At 64.7% G+C, this 21,162-nt stretch overlaps 2 protein-coding genes across 10 annotated transcripts; one reads left to right on the top strand and one right to left on the bottom strand.

The window, feature by feature from the left end:
* Nucleotides 1–96: 96 nt before the first annotated feature.
* On the top strand, nt 97–20,744 carry OPRL1 (opioid related nociceptin receptor 1). 4 transcript variants are annotated; one of them, XM_072735265.1, is made up of 6 exons: nt 196–304; nt 12,321–12,413; nt 13,268–13,577; nt 14,026–14,290; nt 18,072–18,427; nt 18,523–20,744. In XM_072735265.1, the coding sequence occupies exons 4-6, from the start codon at nt 14,058–14,060 to the stop codon at nt 19,044–19,046; spliced, it is 1,113 nt and encodes a 370-aa protein (XP_072591366.1). In that variant the 5' UTR covers nt 196–304; nt 12,321–12,413; nt 13,268–13,577; nt 14,026–14,057; the 3' UTR covers nt 19,047–20,744. The 4 variants fall into 4 exon arrangements, with proteins under 4 accessions (XP_072591368.1, XP_072591366.1, XP_072591365.1 ...); XM_072735264.1 differs by having other exon boundaries at nt 211–348; XM_072735267.1 differs by lacking the exon at nt 13,268–13,577 and having other exon boundaries at nt 97–348.
* LKAAEAR1 (LKAAEAR motif containing 1) lies at nt 5,641–9,171 on the bottom strand. 6 transcript variants are annotated; one of them, XM_072735271.1, is made up of 5 exons: nt 8,410–8,503; nt 7,845–7,940; nt 7,306–7,594; nt 6,951–7,073; nt 6,753–6,871 (listed from the first exon to the last, which is right to left on the bottom strand). In XM_072735271.1, exons 3-5 carry the CDS (start codon nt 7,585–7,587, stop codon nt 6,812–6,814), a joined length of 465 nt encoding a protein of 154 aa, XP_072591372.1. In that variant the 5' UTR covers nt 7,588–7,594; nt 7,845–7,940; nt 8,410–8,503; the 3' UTR covers nt 6,753–6,811. The 6 variants fall into 6 exon arrangements, with proteins under 6 accessions (XP_072591371.1, XP_072591372.1, XP_072591373.1 ...); XM_072735272.1 differs by having other exon boundaries at nt 6,951–7,046; XM_072735270.1 differs by lacking the exon at nt 7,306–7,594 and having other exon boundaries at nt 5,641–6,871; nt 6,951–7,046; nt 8,410–9,171.
* Nucleotides 20,745–21,162: the final 418 nt, after the last annotated feature.

Below are 21,162 nucleotides of genomic sequence, written 5' to 3'. Positions count from 1 at the left end.
CCCGCCCGGGGCGCCGCGGCCTCCCGAGGAGGCGGGTCCCCGCACCTGCAGCCCCGGGCGCTCCCGCGGGGGCCCGCGCCCGCCCTCCCGCCGCCCCGCGCCCCAGGGGCCCTCGGCCCTCCCCCGGCCCCGGTGGTCGGCGCGCCCCGGCCCGTGTCGAGGGGCCCGGCCGCCCCCGCCCCCGCCCCCGCCCCCGCGCCCAGGCCCCGCCGCGGACCCAGTCACTAAGCACAGCGCTCCGGGACCCCCACGCGGAGGGCCGACCTCCCACGCGCCTCGCTCGGCGGTGATGGGTGCCCCAGAGGTGGGCCCGGCTGCGCGCACGGACCGCGGGAGCCTGGGCTGGAGGTGCGCTGGGGGGGTGCTGGGGTGCTGGGGTGCCGGGGTGCTGGGGTGCCGGGGTGCTGGGATGCAGGGGTGCCGGGATGCTGGGGTCCCGGGATGCCAGGGTGCTGGGATGCTGGGGTGCCTGGATGCCAGGGTGATGCGGTGCTGGGATGCTGGGGTGCTGGGATGCTGCGGTGCTGGTGTGCCAGGATGCTGGGATGTTGGGGTGCTGGTGTGCCAGGGTGCCCAGATGCCAGGATGCTGGGGTGCCAGGATGCTGGGATTCTGGGGTGCTGGGATGCCGGGGTGCTGGAGTGCTAGGGTGGTGGGATCCTGGGGCGCCGGATGCCGGGGTGCCGGGATGCCAGGGTGCCAGGATGCCGGGATGCTGGGGTGCTGGGATGCTGGGATGCCGGGGTGCTGGTATGCTGGGGTTACAGGGTGGTGGGATGCTGGGGTGCTGGGGTGCCGGGATTTCAGGATGCTGGGGTGCTGGGATGCCAGGGTGCTGGGATGCTGGGGTGCCTGGATGCTGGGATGCCGGGGTGCTGGGATGCTGGAGTGCTGAGCTGCCAGGGTGCAGGGGTGCCGCGGTGCTGGGATGCTGGGGTGCCAGGATGCTAGGGTGATGGGGTGCTGGGATGTCAGGGTGCTGGCGTGCCGGGATGCTGGGATGTCAGGGTGCTAGGGTGCTGGGATGTTGCGGTGCTGGTGTGCCAGGATGCTGGGATGTCGGGGTGCTGGTGTGCCAGGGCACTGGGATGCCGGAATGCTGGGGTGCCAGGGTGCCCGGATGCCAGGATGCTGGGGTGCCAGGATGCTGGGATTCTGGGGTGCTGGGATGCCGGGGTGCTGGAGTGCTAGGGTGGTGGGATCCTGGGGCGCCGGATGCCGGGGTGCCAGGATGCCAGGGTGCCAGGATGCCAGGATGCTGGGGTGCCGGGGTGCTGGGATGCCAGGGTGCTGGTATGCTGGGGTTACAGGGTGGTGGGATGCTGGGGTGCTGGGGTGCCGGGATTTCAGGATGCTGGGGTGCTGGGATGCCAGGGTGCTGGGATGCTGGGGTGCCTGGATGCTGGGATGCCGGGGTGCTGGGATGCTGGGGTGCCAGGATGCTAGGGTGATGGGGTGCTGGGATGTCAGGGTGCTGGCGTGCCGGGATGCTGGGATGTCAGGGTGCTAGGGTGCTGGGATGTTGCGGTGCTGGTGTGCCAGGATGCTGGGATGTCGGGGTGCTGGTGTGCCAGGGCACTGGGATGCCGGAATGCTGGGGTGCCAGGGTGCCCGGATGCCAGGATGCTGGGGTGCCAGGATGCTGGGATTCTGGGGTGCTGGGATGCCGGGGTGCTGGAGTGCTAGGGTGGTGGGATCCTGGGGCGCCGGATGCCGGGGTGCCAGGATGCCAGGGTGCCAGGATGCCAGGATGCTGGGGTGCCGGGGTGCTGGGATGCCAGGGTGCTGGTATGCTGGGGTTACAGGGTGGTGGGATGCTGGGGTGCTGGGGTGCCGGGATTTCAGGATGCTGGGATGCTGGAGTGCTGGGGTGCTGGGATGCCAGGGTGCTGGGATGCTGGGGTGCCGGGGTGCTGGGATGCTGGGGTGCCAGGATGCTAGGGTGATGGGGTGCTGGGATGTCAGGGTGCTAGGGTGCTGGGATGCTGCGGTGCTGGTGTGCCAGGATGCTGGGATGTCGGGGTGCTGGTGTGCCAGGGCACTGGGATGCCGGAATGCTGGGGTGCCAGGGTGCCCGGATGCCAGGATGCTGGGGTGCCAGGATGCTGGGATTCTGGGGTGCTGGGATGCCGGGGTGCTGGAGTGCTAGGGTGGTGGGATCCTGGGGCGCCGGATGCCGGGGTGCTGGTATGCTGGGGTTACAGGGTGGTGGGATGCTGGGGTGCTGGGGTGCCGGGATTTCAGGATGCTGGGATGCTGGGGTTGTGGGATGCTGGGGTGCTGGGATGCTGGGGTGCCGGGATGTTGGGATGCTGGGGTGCCAGGGTGGTAGGATGCTGGGGTGCTGGGGTGCTGGGGTGCTGGGATGCCAGATGCCGGGATTCCGGGATGCTGGGATGCTGGGGTGCTGGGATGCTGGACTGCTGAGATGCCGGGGTGCTGGGGTGCTGGGATGCCGGATGCCGGGATTCCGGGATGCTGGGATGCTCGGATGCTGGACTGCTGAGATGCCAAGGTGCAGGGGTGCCAGGGTGCTGGGATTCTGGGATGTTGGGGTGCTGGGATGCCGGGGTGCCGGGATGTTGGGATGCTGGGGTCCCAGGGTGGTAGGATGCTGGGGTGCTGGGATGCCGGGGTGCCGGGATGTTGGGATGCTGGGGTGCCAGGGTGCCAGGGTGGTGGGATGCTGGGGTGCTGGGGTGCTGGGATGCCGGATGCCGGGATTCCTGGATGCTGGGATGCTGGACTGCTGAGATGCCGGGGTGCTGGGATTCTGGTATGCTGGGGTGCCAGGGTGGTGGGATGCTGGGGTGCTGGGGTGCTGTGATGCCAGATGCCAGGTTTCTGGGATGCTGGGGTGCCAGGGTGGTGGGATGCTGGGGTGCTGGGATGCCAGATGCCGGGATTCTGGGATGCTGAGATGCTGGGTTGCCAGGATGCCGGGATGCCGGGGTGCTATGATGCCGGGATGCTGGGGTGCTGGGGTGCTGGGATGCTGGGATGCTGGGGTGCCAGGGTGGTGGGATGCTAGGGTGCTGGGGTGCCGGGATGCAGGGGTGCTGGGATTCCGGGATGCTGGGATGCTGGGGTGCCGGGATGCAGGGGTGCTGGGGTCTCCGGGTGCTGGTTTGCTGGGATGCTGGGGTGCCCGGATGCTAGGATGCTGGGGTGCCAGGATGCCGGATGCCAGGTTTCTGGGATGCTGTGGTGCCAGGGTGGTGGGATGCTGGGGTGCTGGGGTGCTGGTGTGCCAGGATGCCAGGGTGCCAGGATGCCGGGATGCTGGGGTGCTGGGATGCCGGGGTGCTGGTATGCTGGGGTTACAGAGTGGTGGGATGCTGGGGTGCTGTGGTGCCGGGATTTCAGGATGCTGGGATGCTGGGGTGGTGGGATACTGGGGTGCTGGGATGCCAGGGTGCCGGGGTGCTGAGATGCTGGACTGCTGAGATGCCGGGGTGCTGGGGTGCCGGGGTGCTGGAATGCCGGGGTGCTGGGATGCTGGGATGATGTGGTGCTAGGGTGCTGGGATGTCGGGGTGCTGGTGTGCCGGGATGCTGGGATGTCAGGGTGCTAGGGTGCTGGGATGCTGCGGTGCTGGTGTGCTGGGATGTCGGGGTGCTGGTGTGCCAGGATGCTGGGATGTCGGGGTGCTGGGGTGCCAGGGTGCCCGGATGCCGGGATGCTGGGGTGCCACGATGCTGGGATTCTGGGGTGCTGGGATGCCGGGGAGCTGGAGTGCTAGGGTGGTGGGATCCTGGGGCACCGGATGCCGGGGTGCCGGGATGCCAGGGTGCCAGGATGCTGGGGTGCTGGGATGCTGGGGTGCTGGTATGCTGGGGTTACAGGGTGGTGGGATGCTGGGATGCTGGCGTGCCGGGATGCTGGGGTGCTGAGATGCTGGACTGCTGAGATGCCGGGGTGCTGGGGTGCCGGGGTGCTGGGATTCTGGGATGCTGGGGTGCTGGGGTGCCGGGATTTCAGGATGCTGGGATGCTGGGGTGCTGGGATGCTGGGGTGCTGGGATGCCGGGGTGCCGGGATGCTGGGATGCTGGCATGCCGGGATGCTGGGGTGCTGAGATGCTGGACTGCTGAGATGCCGGGGTGCTGGGGTGCCGGGGTGCTGGGATTCTGGGATGCTGGGGTGCCAGGGTGGTGGGATGCTGGGGTGCTGGGGTGCTGGGATGCCGAATGCCGGGATTCCGGGATGCTGGGATGCTGGGGTGCCGGGATGCCGGGGTGCTAGGATGCCGGGGTGCTGGGATGCCCGGGTGCTGGGGTGCTGGGATGCTGGGGTGCCAGGGTGGTGGGATGCCGGGATGCTGGGGTGCTGGGATGCTGGGATGCCGGATGCCAGAATTCCAGTATGCCGGGTGCTGGGGTGCTGGGATGCTGGGGTGCTGGGATGCCCAGGTGTTAGGATGCTGGGGTGTGGGGTGCTGGGATGCTGGGGTGTCATGGTGCTGGGGTGCTGGGATGCTGGGGTGCCGGGATGCCAGATGCCAGGTTTCTGGGATGCTGGGGTGCTGGGATGCCAGATGCCGGGATTCTGGGATGCTGAGATGCTGGGTTGCTGGGATGCCGGGGTGCTATGATGCCGGGGTGCTGGGATGCCAGGGTGCCGGGATGCTGGGGTGTGGGGTGCCGGGGTGCTGGGATGCATGATCAGAGCGGGAGGATGGTGCTGGCGGCGCTGTGGGGCAGGGGCACCGGGAGATTGTAGGCCAAGCCCGAAGGGAGCGTTGGATGCCGTCACGGAGGTGACAGGCCTCTGGGGGCCGGGGAGCCCCCTCATGTGTGTGCCCAGGGACCCTGGCCGGCATGCCCGCAGAGCTATCTGGCAGCCGAGTGGACAGGCTGGCCCGGCCCGGGCAGAGGCTGGAAGCCTGTCCAGCCGGAGGTGGCTGCTTCTCACTTAGCCTCGGTCACCGTCGGGGGAGGCAGGTCCTCAGAGACAGGCCAGCATCTGTCACACAGCCAGTCTGATCCCACAGTGACTGGCGTGGTGTCTCCACCCACCTCCTGAGAAACGTGGGGGCAGCGGACGGTGGGGGGAGGTCAGCACACCTCTCCCCCTCGTGCCGTTCATTGTGCACTCCCTCCGCCCTCCCGACACTGTACAGTCACCGGCCACTCCCCTGCACTCCGCTCCCCTCGCCCCAGCCCTTCTGGATCTCCTGCAGCTTCTCTGGGGAGTCTGTCCCTGCACAGAGCGTACCCCCGGTCCACAGGAGGAATCCAGACGGGCTGGGCAGAATCTTGGTCAAACCATGCAGCAGGTGATGGTCCGGGACTTGAACCCAGGACCCTCTGTCCGGGACGTGAGCGTGAGTCCAGCCCCGGGAATCTACTTGCTCCCTCCGTCTCCCGGAGCAGAGGCCTCCCCTGGGCCCCGCAGAAATGTCCTCAGCCACCTTCCCTGGCCTTCTTTGCAGAGCTGGGCGCCTTCCCTCGTGCCAGCTCAGTGCCCCCTGCTCAGCTGCCCGTGAGGCCACGCTCTTGCTGGGCTCCTCCGCGGGGCTTTGTGTTCTTGCCTGATGCGGAGTGACCACACCCGTATGGGGCCCTCTCCGCTCGCTCACAGCCCAGGTGAGACCCTGAGGTCTCTATTTTAAAGAGAGAGAAATGGAGACTCAGAGAAGTGATGAAACAAGCTGTGCGTTTACCAAACAGATGAACGAGGTGGTCAGCACGTCCCCAGGACACAGTGCTGCGTCCCGGGGGGCCAGGGCTGCCTGTCGTCCTGGCCTCCACTCCTGGACGGCAGGAAGCGTCTCCTTCCCCGCCTGCCTGTCCTCAGCCCAGGCCACCTGTTCTCCCTCTGTTCCTCCTTCCCCAGCTCTGCGTCCCCCCCCCACTCCCCCCCCCCTCCCAGAGCTGCCACGGACACCAGCTCCACACACGGTTCTGGGCTTGCATCCAGGCCAAGGACAGTGATGGCACAGGAGGATGCGGGGTACACAGGGAGAAGGGCTGACGGAGGGGCACTCACAGGCCTCCCCGGCAGGGGTGGGGGCTTGTCTGCATCCCTATAGCGCCCCTGCCGCCCCCACCTCTGCAGCCCCCACATCTGCTGCTGCCTAGGGACTAGGAGGGAAGAGAAGGGAGACGTGGTCGGTTCTAGGCTCTGCAAAGCGCTCGTGTCAGAGGGAAGAGTAAGTACCCACGGGAAGATCTGTCCAGAAGGTTGGGAGAGCCTTGGGTTCAGAGGGTCTGCAGGACATGGACTGGTCAGAGTGGGACCAGGCTGCTTCCCTCATGTGTGTGCACGTGTGTGGGGGGATCGAGCAGAGCTGACGGGGTCACTCGGGATGAAAAGGTGCTTTTCTGTCTGGAGACGTTGGCGCCTTCCTGACGGGGTCTCCCTTTCTGCCCCAGTTGCTGTCCTTGGAGGGCCTCGCGGGCACAGCTGTCCACAGAGGCTGTGCGGTCACTTGTCCTGCCCAGTCTGTCACCCTTCTCTGGGACCCCTGATGAAATGACCGACAATCTGGGGTCCCACTTGGGCCCCACTCTCACCCTGAGGTCGCCCTAACTGCTGGGGTTGTGACGGTTGCTCAGCGAGACTCTCCCTCCTGGGGGCTCTCATAGGCCCCAGGGCAGCAGGTGGGGGCGTCCTCCCTGAGTCTGACACCTTGTCCATCGTCCCCCACTCTGACATGGGATGTGGATGTGGGGAGGCAGCAGATCCATCCTCTCCCCTTCCCTCCTGGGAACCTGGAGCGAGGCAGCACAACAGCACAACGCCGAGGGGGCTTGGACAAGGAGCTCTTTATGCGGGAGCGTGGGGGCGCCGGCCCCGTGGGGGCGCGGTCAGCGTGGGAAGATGCTGCCCTCGGCTTTCTCCTCCAGGATGGTCTCCACGCGCCTCCTCTGCGGGTGGGAAGGGCGGGGCCGGATGACGGGCGGAGGCGGGGACCCCCCTCTCCGCCCCGCCCGGGCCTGCGCGCACCTCCTGGCGGTCCAGGGGGTCGGGGATCCGCGTGGGCTTCAGCTGCGGCGGCAGGAGCAGCTCCAGCCGGATGGCGGCGCGCGCGGACTCCTGCTGCTGGATGAGGAGCGAGATGGCCTCGGCCTGCAGGTGCAGGGTGGGGGCCGGCTGTCTCTGCGCCCGCCCCCCCCCTGCAGCCCGGCCCGCCGCCCCCACCCTCCCCGTCCTGTCCTTTCCTCCGGCCCGGCCCGGTCCCCGCCGCCCCTGCCCTCTCTGACCCTCCCGCCGCCCCCCTGCCGCCCTCCCCGCCCCCCCACCTCCTAACCCTCCCGCCGCCCCCCTGCCGCCCCCCCACCCCTCCCGCCGCCGGCCTCACCCGCAGGCGGATGTAGCGCAGCCGCAGGGCGCGGATCCGGCCTCGCGCCTCGGCCGCCTTGAGGACGCCGAGCAGCAGGTCCTGGCGCACCGCGGGCCCCTCGAGGGGCCGCCCCCAGGCGCGCGGGTGGGGCATGGCCGCCCGCCCCTCCGGCGATGGGGCCGCGCCCGGCCCGGGGGGCTTCGCCGCGGGCGCCCGCCTGGCGCGCTCCTCCGAGGACGTCCCTTCTCTGGGCCCCCGCGGGCCCCCGCGTCCCGCCCCCTTGGCCGCTGGCGCCGGCATCCGGGCCCTGCCGGGAAGATGGGTCCCCCTGGGCACCCGCGGCCCCCCCGCCCGGGCCCGCAGCCTCCGCGCCTTTCCTTTCCTCTTCTCCCAGATTTATTTATTTACTGGAGGAGCGAGGCACGGGCTTGGGGGCGGGGGCGGGGGGCGCAGGCTGAGTCTTCAGCAAACCCGGGCTGGCGGGGCCCGTCGGCCTCACCGCGGAGACCGCGACCTCCGCACCCCGCACCCCGGGCCCTGGCGCGTGTCCTAGTTACCTGCGGTCGCCAGGAGCCTCTGATCCAGTGGTTTCAGGGAATTCCTTTTCTGCCCACGGGCCGACGACGCCGAGAGCCGGGAGCTGACCTCTGGCCCTACCCAGGGTGGGGACCGTGTTACACTGACCCGGGTGTGGCTTGGGACTCCCTCCCCACTGTCCCGGGACCCTGCGTGGGCCCAGCCCCGTGTCTGCGGTCGCCCCTCGCTGACCCCCCGCAACGTCAGGGCTGCCCTCCTCTCCTCTCCTGTGCTTCTGCGCAGCCCTGGCCTAGGCCCGCCTGCCTCAGGGTTCGGGGCTGGAGACCGCGGCTGGGCCGTGGGCGGGGCGGGCCCGGTGTGTGCGGGGACGCTGCAGCAGAGGGGGCGGCCGGCGGGACCTCCCGGCCTGGCCCCTGCTGGCCTCCGCCGAGGAGCGGAGCGCAGAGCCCCGCCGGGCCCGCAGCGGCGGGGGAGATGCCCGCGGGTCCTGGCTCAGCCCACAGCGCCTCGGGCCCAGAGCCGCCCCGAGGCGCCATCCCCCCCGCCCCGGCCCAGCTCAGCCAGGCCCCTGCCCCTTCCGCGTACCCCGTGCGCTCCCTTTTCTAGGGTCCCAGCCCCGCACGCAGCCCCGACTCGCTGGGGCTTGTTGACGCGGTTGCCTGGCAACCAGGAGTCCTGCCCCTCCCTCCCGGCGGGGCGGGGCCGTCCCTGGGGGCGCGGCGTGGGCGGAGCCAGCGGCCAGGAGGGCGGGGCCAGTGCCTGGGTGGGCGGGGCCATCGTCCTGGAGGGCGGGGTCAGCGTCCGGGTTGGGCGGAGCCAGTGTCCGAGAGGGGCGGGTCATTGTCCGGGAGGGCGGGGCCAGCGCCCGGGGGGCGGGGCCAGCGCCCAGGAGCTCGGAGCGCGCCCGCGGCGGGGGGCGAAATGCCCGAGCTGTCCCCGCCCCTTCCAGGCTGGAGGAGGTGACCGCCGGCTCTCGCAGCCCGGGGCCCTTTCTTTCCTTCCTGGGGAGCCCCAAACATGCTCTTCTGGGGTCTGTGGGCCCAGCTTCCGGGCTGGAGAGGTCTTCGGGGCTGGTTTTTGGGGCAGAGGGCCCCCCCCATTACGTGACCCAAAAGTGCTCCCCCAGCAGGTGTTGTTCCGAGGAAATGGAAACTGGGGCAGCGCTCAGGACCCCTCAGCTCTTCCAGTGCAAGTCTGGGTCCCACAAGGTCCCCGAGCCAGGTTTTGCCAAACCCCATATTTCTGGGTTCCTGAGTCCTGGCACCTCGATTTCTGTGATCTGTTTGTGTATTTGTTCATTTCATGATACTTTATAACCAATCTACTTCTCAGTTTATTCTGTAACTCAGTCATGCACTGGTCAGTTTGTTCTAGAATCCATGAATTCACATGCTTGCTCTCGTTTACATTAGTGCGTTGAGTCCATAATTTGCCAACATGCGGTGACCCCCACGGTGCCGAGGCAACTGTCGCCTTCACTCATGGATGTGTGCCGAGGGCAGTGGGGCCTTCTTGGGAGTTTGGGGCCTGTGCCCCTGAGGGGGCAACTGTCCCGGCTTTGGGGTGGGCATCAGCTGAAGTTCTGGGATTTGTGCAGGAGGTTGTTGATTGCTCACGTTGTTTTCGGAAGTTTGCTCTGGTTTCCTGGTGAAAAGGTCAACTATGACGTCATATCCCTGTATCCCAGGGCCTCACCAGCCCCAAGCTCCATAGAACGACTGTCCATCCTTCCAGCCCCCAGCCTTTGCCCCTTCCTGCCCAGCATGGGCCTTTGGGGTGTGGCCTGGGCCTTGGGATTCAGCGCCAAACTTGGGGCTTGTTGAGGACAAAGATCTCTGGGATCCAGAAGCAGTGAGGGCTTAGGGAGGCTGACCTAGCAGGCCACCTTCTCCAGGTAGGCCTCCTGGATAGGTACGGCCCAGGCAGGGGCTGCTTCTGGCTCAACTCTGTGCTCCCACCCTGGTGGGTTCTGGGAGACAGGTATCTGGGCTCTCCTCTCAGCTTCCTAGGTCTGGGACAGCAGGGAAGGGAAATTTCCTGCTGGCCCCTGCAGTGGAGTGGGTTTTATGGGGGGAGTGGGGGCATGCTCTCATGTGAGAACAGGCTTGTAACTTTCCCTCTGTTTTTGTAGGATTCTCCTCCTCCCCGATCCTCGGATTGCTGCTCATACAGTTCATGTTCCTAGAAGTACCTTCTTCTAGCTTCTCCCCACACCAGGCAGTTCCTGGGGGGCAGGGGGGACGTCATTGTCATCCCCGTGCGTCTGGGCCCAGCCCCTGGGGGGTACCACGCGGCAGGTGTCTTCCATCTGCTTCTGTGTCCAGGATGCATGGGGTTCTCGAGGGCTCATGGAAATGCTGAGTTCTAAAAGAATGTTGATTGGCGCCAAAGCCTGAAAATAAAACCCCGAAATAGAATCGAAAGCTGTATTAAATGACTACGAAATTTAACGTAATATTGAAAATCCCCATGTGACTCAATTCTCCGGTCACCGTATATAACGATGATAAAGTCAAAATCACACCAAGTATTATTGGGCTGAAACTCCGAATTGTTGACATCCTGCCCCTTATTTTTTATATATATATATATATTTTTTTAATTTTTCTTTATTTATGATAGTCACACAGAGAGAGAGAGAGAGGCAGAGACACAGGCAGAGGGAGAAGCAGGCTCCATGCACCGGGAGCCCGACGTGGGATTCGATCCCGGGTCTCCAGGATCGCGCCCTGGGCCAAAGGCAGGCACCAAACCGCTGCGCCACCCAGGGATCCCCTGCCCCTTGTTAACAGCACGCACGGCTGGGAACTCACCTGCCGGAGCGGCTGTCCTCTGGGCCGTGCCCGCCGGGCAGGGGGTGAGACAGGTGCAGATGCAGGGGAGTGGCCAGGGTGCCTGCCTGAGGTGTCTGGGCTCCGACTCAAGGGCAAGGGTGAGGTGCATCCGACCCACTTTGTGGTGTGAGCCTCAGGGCCCCACGGCCTGCCGCGAGCGCCCGTGACTCCCAGGAGCAGCCGGGCAGCGGTAAGCACAGTTTGTGGACACACGTTCTGTGCCGTCGTTCCCGTGAGCTGCGAGCTCGGGCTGTCCTGGGTGCTCCGTGATGTGGGAAACTTCCTTCCCCTCACAGCCCACGGGCGAGTCCTGGGGGCAGCAGGGTGCCCTCCGTCCGCGGGCTCGGCTGCCTTGCTGTGGACGCTTTGCCGAGGGCACACGGGCCATCAGCCGCCGCCCAGGTCCTGTGCGTCTGCTTCTTTTTAGAGGGAGAGGCGGGGGGGCGACGAGAGAGCGTGTGCCCATGGGTGGGGGGGGCAGAAGGAGAGAGGAGGCGCCAGCAGGCTCCACACTCGCAGCTTGACGTGGGGCTCGACCTCACCACCCCGAGATCGTGACCTGCGCTGAAATCCACGGGTGGCGTACCGGACCGAGCCCCCCGGGCCCCGAGGCTGCTGGCCTGCCGCGATTCCTTTGGGGACGTCCTTTACCTCCGCCTTGGCTGGCGATCGGCCCCGAGGGGCGTGCCGCCGAGGGGTCTCAGGCTGAGGGCCCGCTGGACAGCAACACATGATCTGTTCCCAACAGTAGCGGGACCCCTCCTTGTTTCCAAGGTGCCTGGGTGGCCGGCGCTGTCCCCACCCGCTCCCAGCTTGGACGGGGACCCTCAGGCTCTGCGGCTGCCCACGGGCTGGCCTCGAGCTTTCATAGAACCACCTGTGTGCACCTGGCCCCACGGTCCCACGTCACCTGTGTTCTGTGCTGCCTGCATGTGATGTGTGTTTGAGGGTGTCCTGCTTTGGCCTCGGGCCCCTGGCAGGACGTGTCCCCTGCTGTCCTACGAGTGACACATGAGCCCTGGGTCTTACCCTGGCTGCTGGGGGGACCAGAGGCCCCGGGCCATTTTCTCTGTGCCACTGGCTCCCTCGTGGGAGCCCCGTAGGGTCCAGGGCTGGGCCACTGTCCCCCAGGGTGGGCAGTCAGCATCCCAGCCTGGCCACCCACTAGTTGGGTGACCAAGTCTGTCCTTGGCTAAGACTGTTCCTACGAATGGCCAGATATCTGCCTCTGGCTGTCCTGCGTGCCAGGTCCCCTGGGTGCACTCCGCGGACGTCTTTCCGGACCAGCCTCACAGCTCCCCTTTCCCTCGTCTGTGCCTGAGGCTAGATTGCAGGGAGGAGGGCGTGGGCGCCTGGGGGGAGGCAGGGCCTGGGGTGGGCTGCTCAGACCCCGGGGGCGTGGCAGGGGGAGGGAGGCTACAGGAGGCCGAGCCTCCCCTGGGCTCCTGAGGTCAGTGGGGTCACGCTTCCAGCGTCACCTGGAGAGTGCGGTGCACATGTGTGCCTCCTGGGTGTCTTCAGGCCTTGTTCTCTCCCACCGCGCGCAGGACTTGAATGCACGTGGTGTGAGCTCACCTGTGTGCGTCTGTGCGTGTCTGAGCACGAGCCTGTGCTTGTGTGTTAATTTGTGTGTCTGGGGGGCATCTTCGTGTGTGTTTGCAGGCATGTGAGCCTGTGTGTCCGCGTGAGTGTTTCTCTGGACGTGCCCCGTGTCTGCACACGTGTCCCTGAGTCGGCTGCGGTGAAGATGCAGAGGTAAGTCCTGGGGGACGGCCTGGGATGCTGAGTCCTAGGGCGCCTGCTTGCTCCGTCCTCTCCTGATTTGCCAGGTATCCTAGCAACGCTGCTGCTCGTCGCCTAGCAACCAGGTCCCCATCCTTGGAGATGGATGCTCCCAGCAGGGTCTGGGCTATAGGGGTAGAGCCTGTGCAGGAAGAATGACCCCAAGGCTTCGAGGCTGGTGACTCGGCTCAGGGGTCACCCTCATGGCCTGGGAAGCACCCTCCCAGTGCTGGGAAGGAGGCAGCTCCATGGGAGCTGTTGGGCTGCTTGGGTGCCAGGGAGGGTGGCCCAGGCTGTGAGGGAATGATGCTCAGACGTTGCTCTGGGGCCCAGGTGTGGCAGGGACGCCCTCCGTGTGTCTCAAAGGGGTGCACAGATCTGGGTTCCAGCCCTGTCTCTGCCCCTTTGACGGGTGGCCACACAGTGCTGAGGCTGGGTGCTCCTGTCCCAGAAGGTGACAGGGTGGTGGGGAGGGAGCACTCAGGCTCACTCTCACGCTCACGGTGGGCAGGTGGAGCACACAGAGGCGCCCAGGAGCACAGCACGGTGTAGGCACCTGCTCAGCTCAGGCTCTGAGCCCTGGGGCTGGCTGTCCCTGTGTCCCCCGCCCACGGGCTCCCCGGGGAGTGGAGTGCCAAGCCAGGCGGGTCTGTGTCCACCCGAGGTCCCGGTCTCTGCATCTTGTGTGCATCTCCCGAGTCTCCGCCCGCGTGTGTGGCGTCTCTGGCCCGGGTCTCGGCGGTGTCCTTGGGTGTCTGTCCCCTGACCCAGTCCCGCGTGCGTCTGTGTCCTATGTCCGTGGGCCCGAGCCTGTCCCTGTCCTTCAGCTCCGTGTGCGCCGGGTGCTGTGGCCTGGCGGCGACACCCCCCTCGGCCGTGGCCCCTCCTGCTCCGGCGCAGTCTCCGCCCCCGCCCCCCACCGGCCACGGGGCTGCAGCGTCTGCTTGGCGGCTCCAGAAGGAGCAGCTGCTCCCCGGGCTGCGCTCCCCCTGCGCTCCCCCCGCGCTCCCCCGGCTCCCCCGGCTCCCCCTCCGGCTTGGCTCCGGGCTCCCCAGCAGCCCCTCCGGCCCCAAATCGCCGGCCGGGATCCCTGCGGCGCTGCCAGTGCTGAGGCTGCTCGGCTCCCACCCGTTGCAGGTAAGGCCTGGGCTGTGGCGCGGGTGTGGACCGGCGGGGTGGGGGGTGGAGGAAGAGGAAGGGGGCGGCTCGCCTGCACCCTGCGTCCCAGGTGTTTCTCGGCGTCTCCGTCCCTTCTGTGCCCCTGTGTGCGTGAGGGCAGGTCTGCGCCTGTGTGTGCGGCGTGTGCACAGGGATGGCGGTGTGTCCACGGTCCCCGTGGGTGGGCGCGTGTCTTCGCGTGTAACTACATCCGCACATCCCACGTGGGAGTCTGCAGGCCAGACCAGACCGTGCCCTTGTCCACACGCCTGCCTCTCTCTGTCCCCAATCTGTGCGTGTCTGCTGTCCCCACGGTGTGTACATGTGCATGTGTCTGGGGCTGTCTGGGGGCGCCGCGTGCCTGCGGGGCTGCCTCCGGGCTGGGTGAGGGCCGGGTGCTGCGGTCATGTGTCCTATTCTCTCCCAGGTACCTAGTGGCCTTGCACACAGGGAGGTGGCATGGAGTCCCTCTTCCCTGCCCCGTTCTGGGAGGTCCTCTACGGCAGCCACCTGCAGGGCAACCTGTCCCTCCTGAGCCCCAACCACAGCCTGCTGCCTCCCACCCTGCTGCTCAACGCCAGCCACGGCGCCTTTCTGCCCCTTGGGCTCAAGGTCACCATTGTGGGGCTCTACCTGGCCGTCTGCATCGGGGGACTGCTGGGGAACTGCCTCGTCATGTATGTCATCCTCAGGTAGGCTGGGGACCCGCCGAGGTCCCCTCCTGGTGAGTGCCACCTGCTGCAAAGGGGACACAGGCTGGGGCTGTCTTAGGTGGGCTTGGCAGCTAGAGATTTTGCACGATTCCCATTCAATTTTTGGTCATCCTGTCAGGCAATGGCAGGGGCAGGGGCAGGGTCCGGGTCCACACGGAGGCCCTGCATGCTCGAGTCTTCACGGCTGGGGCACCTGACTGGGGGAGGGTGGGGGAGGGGATCAGCTCTGCCCACCCCAGTCCGGCCGGGAGTGGGGTGCAGCCGTGTCCCAGATGGAAGGTCACCCTGACTCCCTGATCTGAGCTGCGGGCCACCCTGGGAGGGGCTCACGGCTGGCACAGCGACCCGGAAGGCGGCTCTGGCGGCCTGTTGCAGGGCCCGCGTGGCCAGGTGCCCAAAGCCCCTTCCCTGGGGCCCCAGGGCTCCGTCCTGGCTGGAGTCGGGGCTGACTCAGCATCTGCTGGTGCTCAGAGTGGGGAAGCCCGTGGGATCAGAAGCGGTGGCCCGGCTGCAGGTAGGGGGACACCACAGGGGGACAGTATGAGGACGTGCATGTGTGTGTGTGTTCGTGTGTACACGTACGTACAGCATGCACACACACGTATGAATGCACATGCGTAGGTGGGCACAGAACTGTTGGTGCCCACACACGGATGTACGAGAGTGTGTGCACACAGGAGCTAGTGTGGCACATGGTGTACACGCATGTGCACACACATACATGCATGCAGGTGCACCCCAGGCTGGACATGCACACATGAGCACGTACACGCGAGTGTGCACACCGTGAGCGTGTGGACGTGGACGTGCGCAAGGTGTGTGTTGGTGTGTCCGGTGCACATGCTTGCACAAGGGGTGGGGGAGAGCTGCTCTGGGCCCAGTGCTGAGCTCCAGGGGCCGGGGCTTGCACGCCCCTTTGCGTCTGGAGGTGCACAGGCCTGCCGTGTGTGAGACGCGCCTCCACCTGGGTGGCCCTGTTCACTTCTCCTTGACGCTGCCTCTCCGCCTCTGTCCTCTGCACTGGGCGTCAGCACCCGGAGCCACGTCCTGATCAGAGCAGACAGGGGCGCTTGTGTCGCCTACGGCGGTCCTTACACGCACGGCCGAGCGGCCACGGGCACGAGGGGCAGCGCCGCGCATGCTGGGCCCGCACTGGGTGGGCTCCTCAGGAGGCAGAGACCCCAGGCCCCCCGCCCTGCTCTTTCTAAGAGATTTTATTTTTAAAAAATTTTTAGAATTTATTATTATTATTATTTTTTGAGATTTTATTTTTTAAAGAGGGGTTTTAGGTTCAAAGCAAAGCTGAGAGGAAAGGACGGAGGTTGCGCAGACTCCCTGTGCCCTGCGGGCTCATCCCTCCTGAGCCCCAAGCCTCCGGCACCCCCGACCCGTCTCCTGTCTCCAGAATGTCGTGCACCCGGCATCACAAGTGTGCAGCTTTCTCAGATTGGCTCCTTCCCCTTAGTGATATGTGCTCAGGACTTCTCCGTGGCTTTTCATGGCTCCTTTCTTTCTTTCTTTTTTAAGATTTTAAAAAATTCATTCATTTCAGAGAGAGAGCAAGAGAGCACACAGGAGAGGAGGGTGGAGGGGCAGAGGGAGAAGCAGCCCCCCCCCGCCCCCTGCCCCCCGCCAGCTCATTTCTTTTTATCACTAAATAGTGTTCGATTTCCTGGATCTACCAGTTTGCTAATCCGTCAGCTACTGAAGCACATCGCGGTTGCTTCCAGGGTCTGGCAGTAATGACTACAGCTGCTAGAAACATCGGTGTGGGGGCGCCTGGGGGGCTCCGTCAGTGACGCATCTGCCCGCGGCCCAGGTCCTGCTCCCGGGGCCTGGGAGCCTATGGGCCCTGCGTTGCCAGGCTTCCCCCGTATCTGCCCATGCCCGCTGCTCCTACGCTCGCGCTCTCTCTCTCAAATGAATAAATAAAAAAAAATCTTAAAAAATCCATGTGTAGGTTTTTATGCAGATACAAGTTTCCACCTCCTTTGGGTTATTGCCGGATCTTATGGCAAGATTATGTGTAGCTCCGTGCGAAGCCACCAAACCGTCTCCGGAAGCGGCTGCCGCATTTTGCTGCCCCACCGGCGACAGTGAGGGGTCCCGCGGCTTCCCGCCTCCCCAGGCTCTGGTGTCCGCGCTCCGGGTTCTGCTCACTCTGAGTGTGTACTAGTATCTCACTGCTTTAGCTGGTGACGTGTCTGTTAACGTCCTTGCCCCCCGCCCCTCCCCCGTTCCCCCCCCAGAGAGAATCCCAAGCAGACTCCCTGCTGAGCGCAGAGCCCAGAGTAAGGCTCCACCCCAGGACCCTGAGGTCGGGATCTGAGCTGAAACCAAGGGTCAGACTCTCAACCCACTGAGCCACCCGGCGCCCCCGTTTTCTCACTGCGACTTTTAGGAGTTCCTTGTATATCTGGGCACAGTCCTGCAGCAGATGCGTCTCTGGCAAATCCTTCCTCCCGTCTGTGGCTGGTCTTCTAGTTGGCTTGATCCTCTGCCTTTTTACCTGCTCTCTTCAAGACCACTGAGGTCACCTGAGCCTGTGTCCTCCTGCTCAGAGCAGGGAATCCAAGCAGCATTTTTGAAATCTTTTTTTTTTTAAGATTTATTTATTTATTTATGGTAGACATAGAGAGAGAGAGAGAGAGAGAGAGAGAAAGAGAGAGAGGCAGAGACACAGGCAGAGGGAGAAGCAGGCTCCATGCCGGGAGCCCGACGTGGGACTCGATCCCGGGGCTCCAGGATTGTGCCCTGGGCCGAATGCAGGCGCTAAACCACTGAGCCACCCAGGGATCCCCGCATTTTTGAAATCTTTTTTTTTTTTTCATTTTTGAAATCTTAAACGAGATAAAGTCCGTGCGAAGAGCTCGGCATAGGTGTCTGCCATTGTGGGGACCCTTGCTGTTATTTGGTCATAATTCAGGCCCGTTTGTGCATATTCCAAAGATGCAGAACTGACCCCAGATTCCTTTGTGGCAGCTTAGCTGACATGGAGCATTGTCATCTCCGGTGTTGCCGCTGCCCACACCACCACCGCCTCCATTATCACTCCCGCCCCGACAGCCTCTGTCATCACCACGACCATTGCTGCTGTCTCCACCGCCACCTCCACCGCCTTCACTGCCACCTGATTGTTACCACCATCAGCACAGCCACCGCCACCATAATTACCACCTGCCCTGCCACCATCACCACTCTCACAACTCTTAGTTCATTCGACAGATATTTACTAAGCAGCCATCCCGTGCCCAGAGCTGTTCCTCGGATACAGCCAGACCTCATTAGCTCCCCTCCCAGCCCCGTCGCCACTTCCTGTCTATCCCTAGACCACAACATGGCCTGGGAGGGCCGTGGATGTGCTCTTACAGACTTCGGAGCCCTTAGAAGCCTCTGGTGTCTGTAGGGCCAACGTTGTAATCCGTGAGGGGTCTTCAGGAAGACTTGAAAGGGAGGGAGGAGGGCAGGTTCTTTTTCTTGTGATTCCGGGCCCTTTGCTCCCGTGTGGAGTCCGATGCATGCTCCACTACCCTTCACACCCAGCTTTTCCAGAGTGGACCGGTCTTTGGGTTTGGAACCCTTGTGTGTGCCGGAAGTACCGCTGCGCCCAGCTCCATGCCCTTGGGCTGGGCCCAGGGACCCGCCATCTCGCCAGGGTCTCAGAGTGGGTGCCCCTCATGGTGGCAGTAAGAAGGGCCCTGGTGGCCCGGTCCAGCCAGGGGACCGGGTGAAGCCTTCCCTCTCCCCGTGCTCTCTGCAGACACACCAAGATGAAGACAGCTACCAACATCTACATCTTTAACCTGGCCCTGGCGGACACTTTGGTGCTCCTGACATTGCCCTTCCAGGGCACAGACGTCCTCTTGGGCTTCTGGCCATTTGGGAACGCCCTGTGCAAGACGGTCATTGCCATCGACTACTACAACATGTTCACCAGCACCTTCACACTGACCGCCATGAGCGTGGACCGCTACGTAGCCATCTGCCACCCCATCCGCGCTCTCGATGTCCGGACGTCCAGCAAGGCCCAGGCTGTCAACGTGGCCATCTGGGCCCTGGCGTCTGTCGTCGGCGTTCCGGTGGCCATCATGGGCTCAGCACAGGTCGAGGACGAAGGTCAGTGGGGGGCCCCCTTCCCCAGTGCTGCTGTCCCCTGGACCCCAGACGGTCCCTCCCGGTTCACCCGCCCGGCCCTGCTTGTCTCCCTGCAGAGATCGAGTGTCTGGTGGAGATCCCCACGCCCCAGGACTACTGGGGCCCCGTGTTCGCCATCTGCATCTTCCTCTTCTCCTTCATCATTCCCGTGCTCATCATCTCCGTCTGCTACAGCCTCATGATCCGGCGGCTGCGCGGCGTCCGCCTGCTGTCGGGCTCCCGGGAGAAGGACCGGAATCTGCGGCGCATCACGCGGCTGGTGCTGGTGGTGGTGGCCGTGTTCGTGGGCTGCTGGACGCCCGTCCAGGTCTTCGTGCTGGTCCAGGGGCTGGGCGTGCAGCCGGGCAGCGAGACTGCAGTGGCCGTCCTGCGCTTCTGCACCGCCCTCGGCTACGTCAACAGCTGCCTCAACCCCATCCTCTACGCCTTCCTGGACGAGAATTTCAAGGCCTGCTTCCGGAAGTTCTGCTGCGCCCCTGCCCTGCGCCGGGAGATGCAGGTGTCTGACCGCGTGCGCAGCATTGCCAAGGATGTGGCCCTCGCCTGCAAGACCTCTGAGACGGTGCCGCGGCCCGCATGACTAGGCGTGGACCTGCCCATGGTGCCCGTCAGCCCACAGAGCCCGTCAACGCCCAACACGGAGCTCACCCAGGTCACCGCTCTCTAGGCTGACGCCCAACCTGAGTCCTGAGCATTGCAGGCTCGTGGACTTCACTGTGGCCCCAGGGGGCCTGGTGACATCATGGGACAGGTCGGACTAAAGCTGCCCTCCTGGTACGGAGCAGAGAGGGGACACAGGACCCACGAGCCTGCACGGCTGGCCGCAGCCCAGGCCAACACCTTCCACCCCATGGATGCTTCTGGCCTCTCCCCTCCTGTACCCTGCGTGCTCTTGGTGTCCCACACCTGGGGGTGTAGCTGCAGCGTGCCAGGCCTGTGCCCTTTGCTGTGTGCTGGCTGCATGGAGCCGGACGGCCCCCCTCGGGGCAGCGGGACGAGCTTGGAGCTGTCGAGATCGCTGGCAGGCATCTGCGGGCAGCCGGGCTTGACGCTGCAGAGCCGGGCCTGCCTGGGCCTCCACCGCTGTCACTCCTCGTTCCCGCTCTCGCTTCTGAGAGGTTCCTCCGTGGGGCTTTCCGCTCCAGAAGCACAAAGAACTATCAGAACAGGTGTGGCTGTCCGGGTGTGCAGCGGCGGCTTAGGACCCCCTCGGGCCACGCTGCTGTTCCGTGTGTCCCGGCCTGGCTGCTCAGTGCGGGGCGGCAGGGCGCCCTGCCCTGCTCTGTCCGGGGGTTCATGGAAGTCAGGGGGCAGCAGCTATGCAGCTGGCAGGCCCCTGTGCCCTGTCTGGATCCCGGTGGCCTTGGAAGAGGAGTGGCACTTGGGATGGGCTCTGCTCCGCCTCTCCAGCGAACGACCCCTGCTTCATTTACCGGCGGCCGCCGGGGTCTGCGGGGAGGCCCGAGCTTCCTGCTGCCAGGACTTGGCTTGAAGGGGCCCGCCTCGGGAGCTGGGGTTAGGGTGGGGCTCGGCAGGGCCTCCCTGAGCCAAGTGTGGGAGCCCCGAGGGGGACGAGGACCCTCCCCGCTCTAGAAGCTGCACTTTGGTGACTCTGCGAACACTCTTCCTGCAGATAAACTATCGAAACACTCGCAACACTGAAAAGACTGTCCTGCCCCCGCCCGTGAGCCGGGCTGCAGGCCTCAGCCAGGTGACCTCGGGCACCTGCAAACAACAGGAAATGCTGACTTTGGGCCGGTTTCCCAGCTCCAGGGAGCCCTGGCTCTGGGGGTGGATCCTGGGGAGGCTCAGAGGCGCAGCTGCCACGGCGCGGGCCTTCCATGGCGAGGCCCAAAGACCTGTGCTTTGTGCTGGAGTAACCTGTATCTTCATGTATTTATGCATGCGATGAGTGTGATTTCCCCTGCATGTCACCAACCCTGACCTTGCCTTCAGGGTCCCCTAATAAACCCTTGCACATGACCTCTCAGGAGGCCGGACGCTGGAGGGTCAGCGAGGGCGCTGGGTTGAGGTGCTCCCGCACTGGCAGATGGGCCGGATTTCAGTGATGGTCCCTTTGCCGTTAAAACACACATGTAGGGACGCCTGGGGGCTCAGCGCTTGGGCACCTGCCTTCGGCTCAGATCATGACCCCGGGATCCAGGATCGAGTCCCGAGTCGGGCTCCCTGTGAGGAGCCTGCTTCTCCCTCTGCCTGTGTCTCTGCATCTCTCAGCCTGTGTCTTTCATGAATAAATAAATAAATCTTAAAAAGAAAACCCACACGGGATCCCTGGGTGGCGCAGCGGTTTGGCGCCTGCCTTTGGCCCAGGGCGCGATCCTGGAGACCTGGGATCGAATCCCACGTCAGGCTCCCGGTGTATGGAGCCTGCTTCTCCCTCTGCCTGTGTCTCTGCCTCTCTCTCTCTCTGTATGACTATCATAAATAAATAAAAAAAAAAAAATTAAAAAAAAAATAAAAGAAACCTTTCTACACTATCAATAATAAAAATACATTAAAAAAAAAAAAAAAAAAGAAAACCCACACATTTAGCACCCAGGGAAAATTGGGGGGTGATGGGCCGACAGCAGCAGGTACGTGAAGACCGCTAGGGCATGGTGGGGCTCCGGTGGCGGCGGCTGCCCAAGCAGGGGGCCCGGGCGCCAACCATCATGCGGCAGAGGCTGTGCATCCAG

This window comes from Vulpes vulpes, chromosome 14 (genome assembly GCF_048418805.1).
Source record: "Vulpes vulpes isolate BD-2025 chromosome 14, VulVul3, whole genome shotgun sequence".
Taxonomy (NCBI): domain Eukaryota; kingdom Metazoa; phylum Chordata; class Mammalia; order Carnivora; family Canidae; genus Vulpes; species Vulpes vulpes.
This window is presented reverse-complemented; position numbering and strand designations above follow the sequence as displayed.

What these genes read in the sequence shown, in the direction of transcription:
- LKAAEAR1 (XM_026015052.2), bottom strand. Translation starts at nt 7,587, where the DNA reads ATGCCGGCGCCAGCGGCCAAGGGGGCGGGACGCGGGGGCCCGCGGGGG. An exon ending in TGCGCTACATCCGCCTGCGG is followed by an intron (nt 7,074 to 7,305) that starts GTGAGGCCGGCG and finishes CTGCACCTGCAG; the next exon opens with GCCGAGGCCATCTCGCTCCT.
- OPRL1 (XM_072735267.1), top strand. Translation starts at nt 14,058, where the DNA reads ATGGAGTCCCTCTTCCCTGCCCCGTTCTGGGAGGTCCTCTACGGCAGC. An exon ending in GTCATGTATGTCATCCTCAG is followed by an intron (nt 14,291 to 18,071) that starts GTAGGCTGGGGA and finishes TGCTCTCTGCAG; the next exon opens with ACACACCAAGATGAAGACAG. An exon ending in AGCACAGGTCGAGGACGAAG is followed by an intron (nt 18,428 to 18,522) that starts GTCAGTGGGGGG and finishes GTCTCCCTGCAG; the next exon opens with AGATCGAGTGTCTGGTGGAG.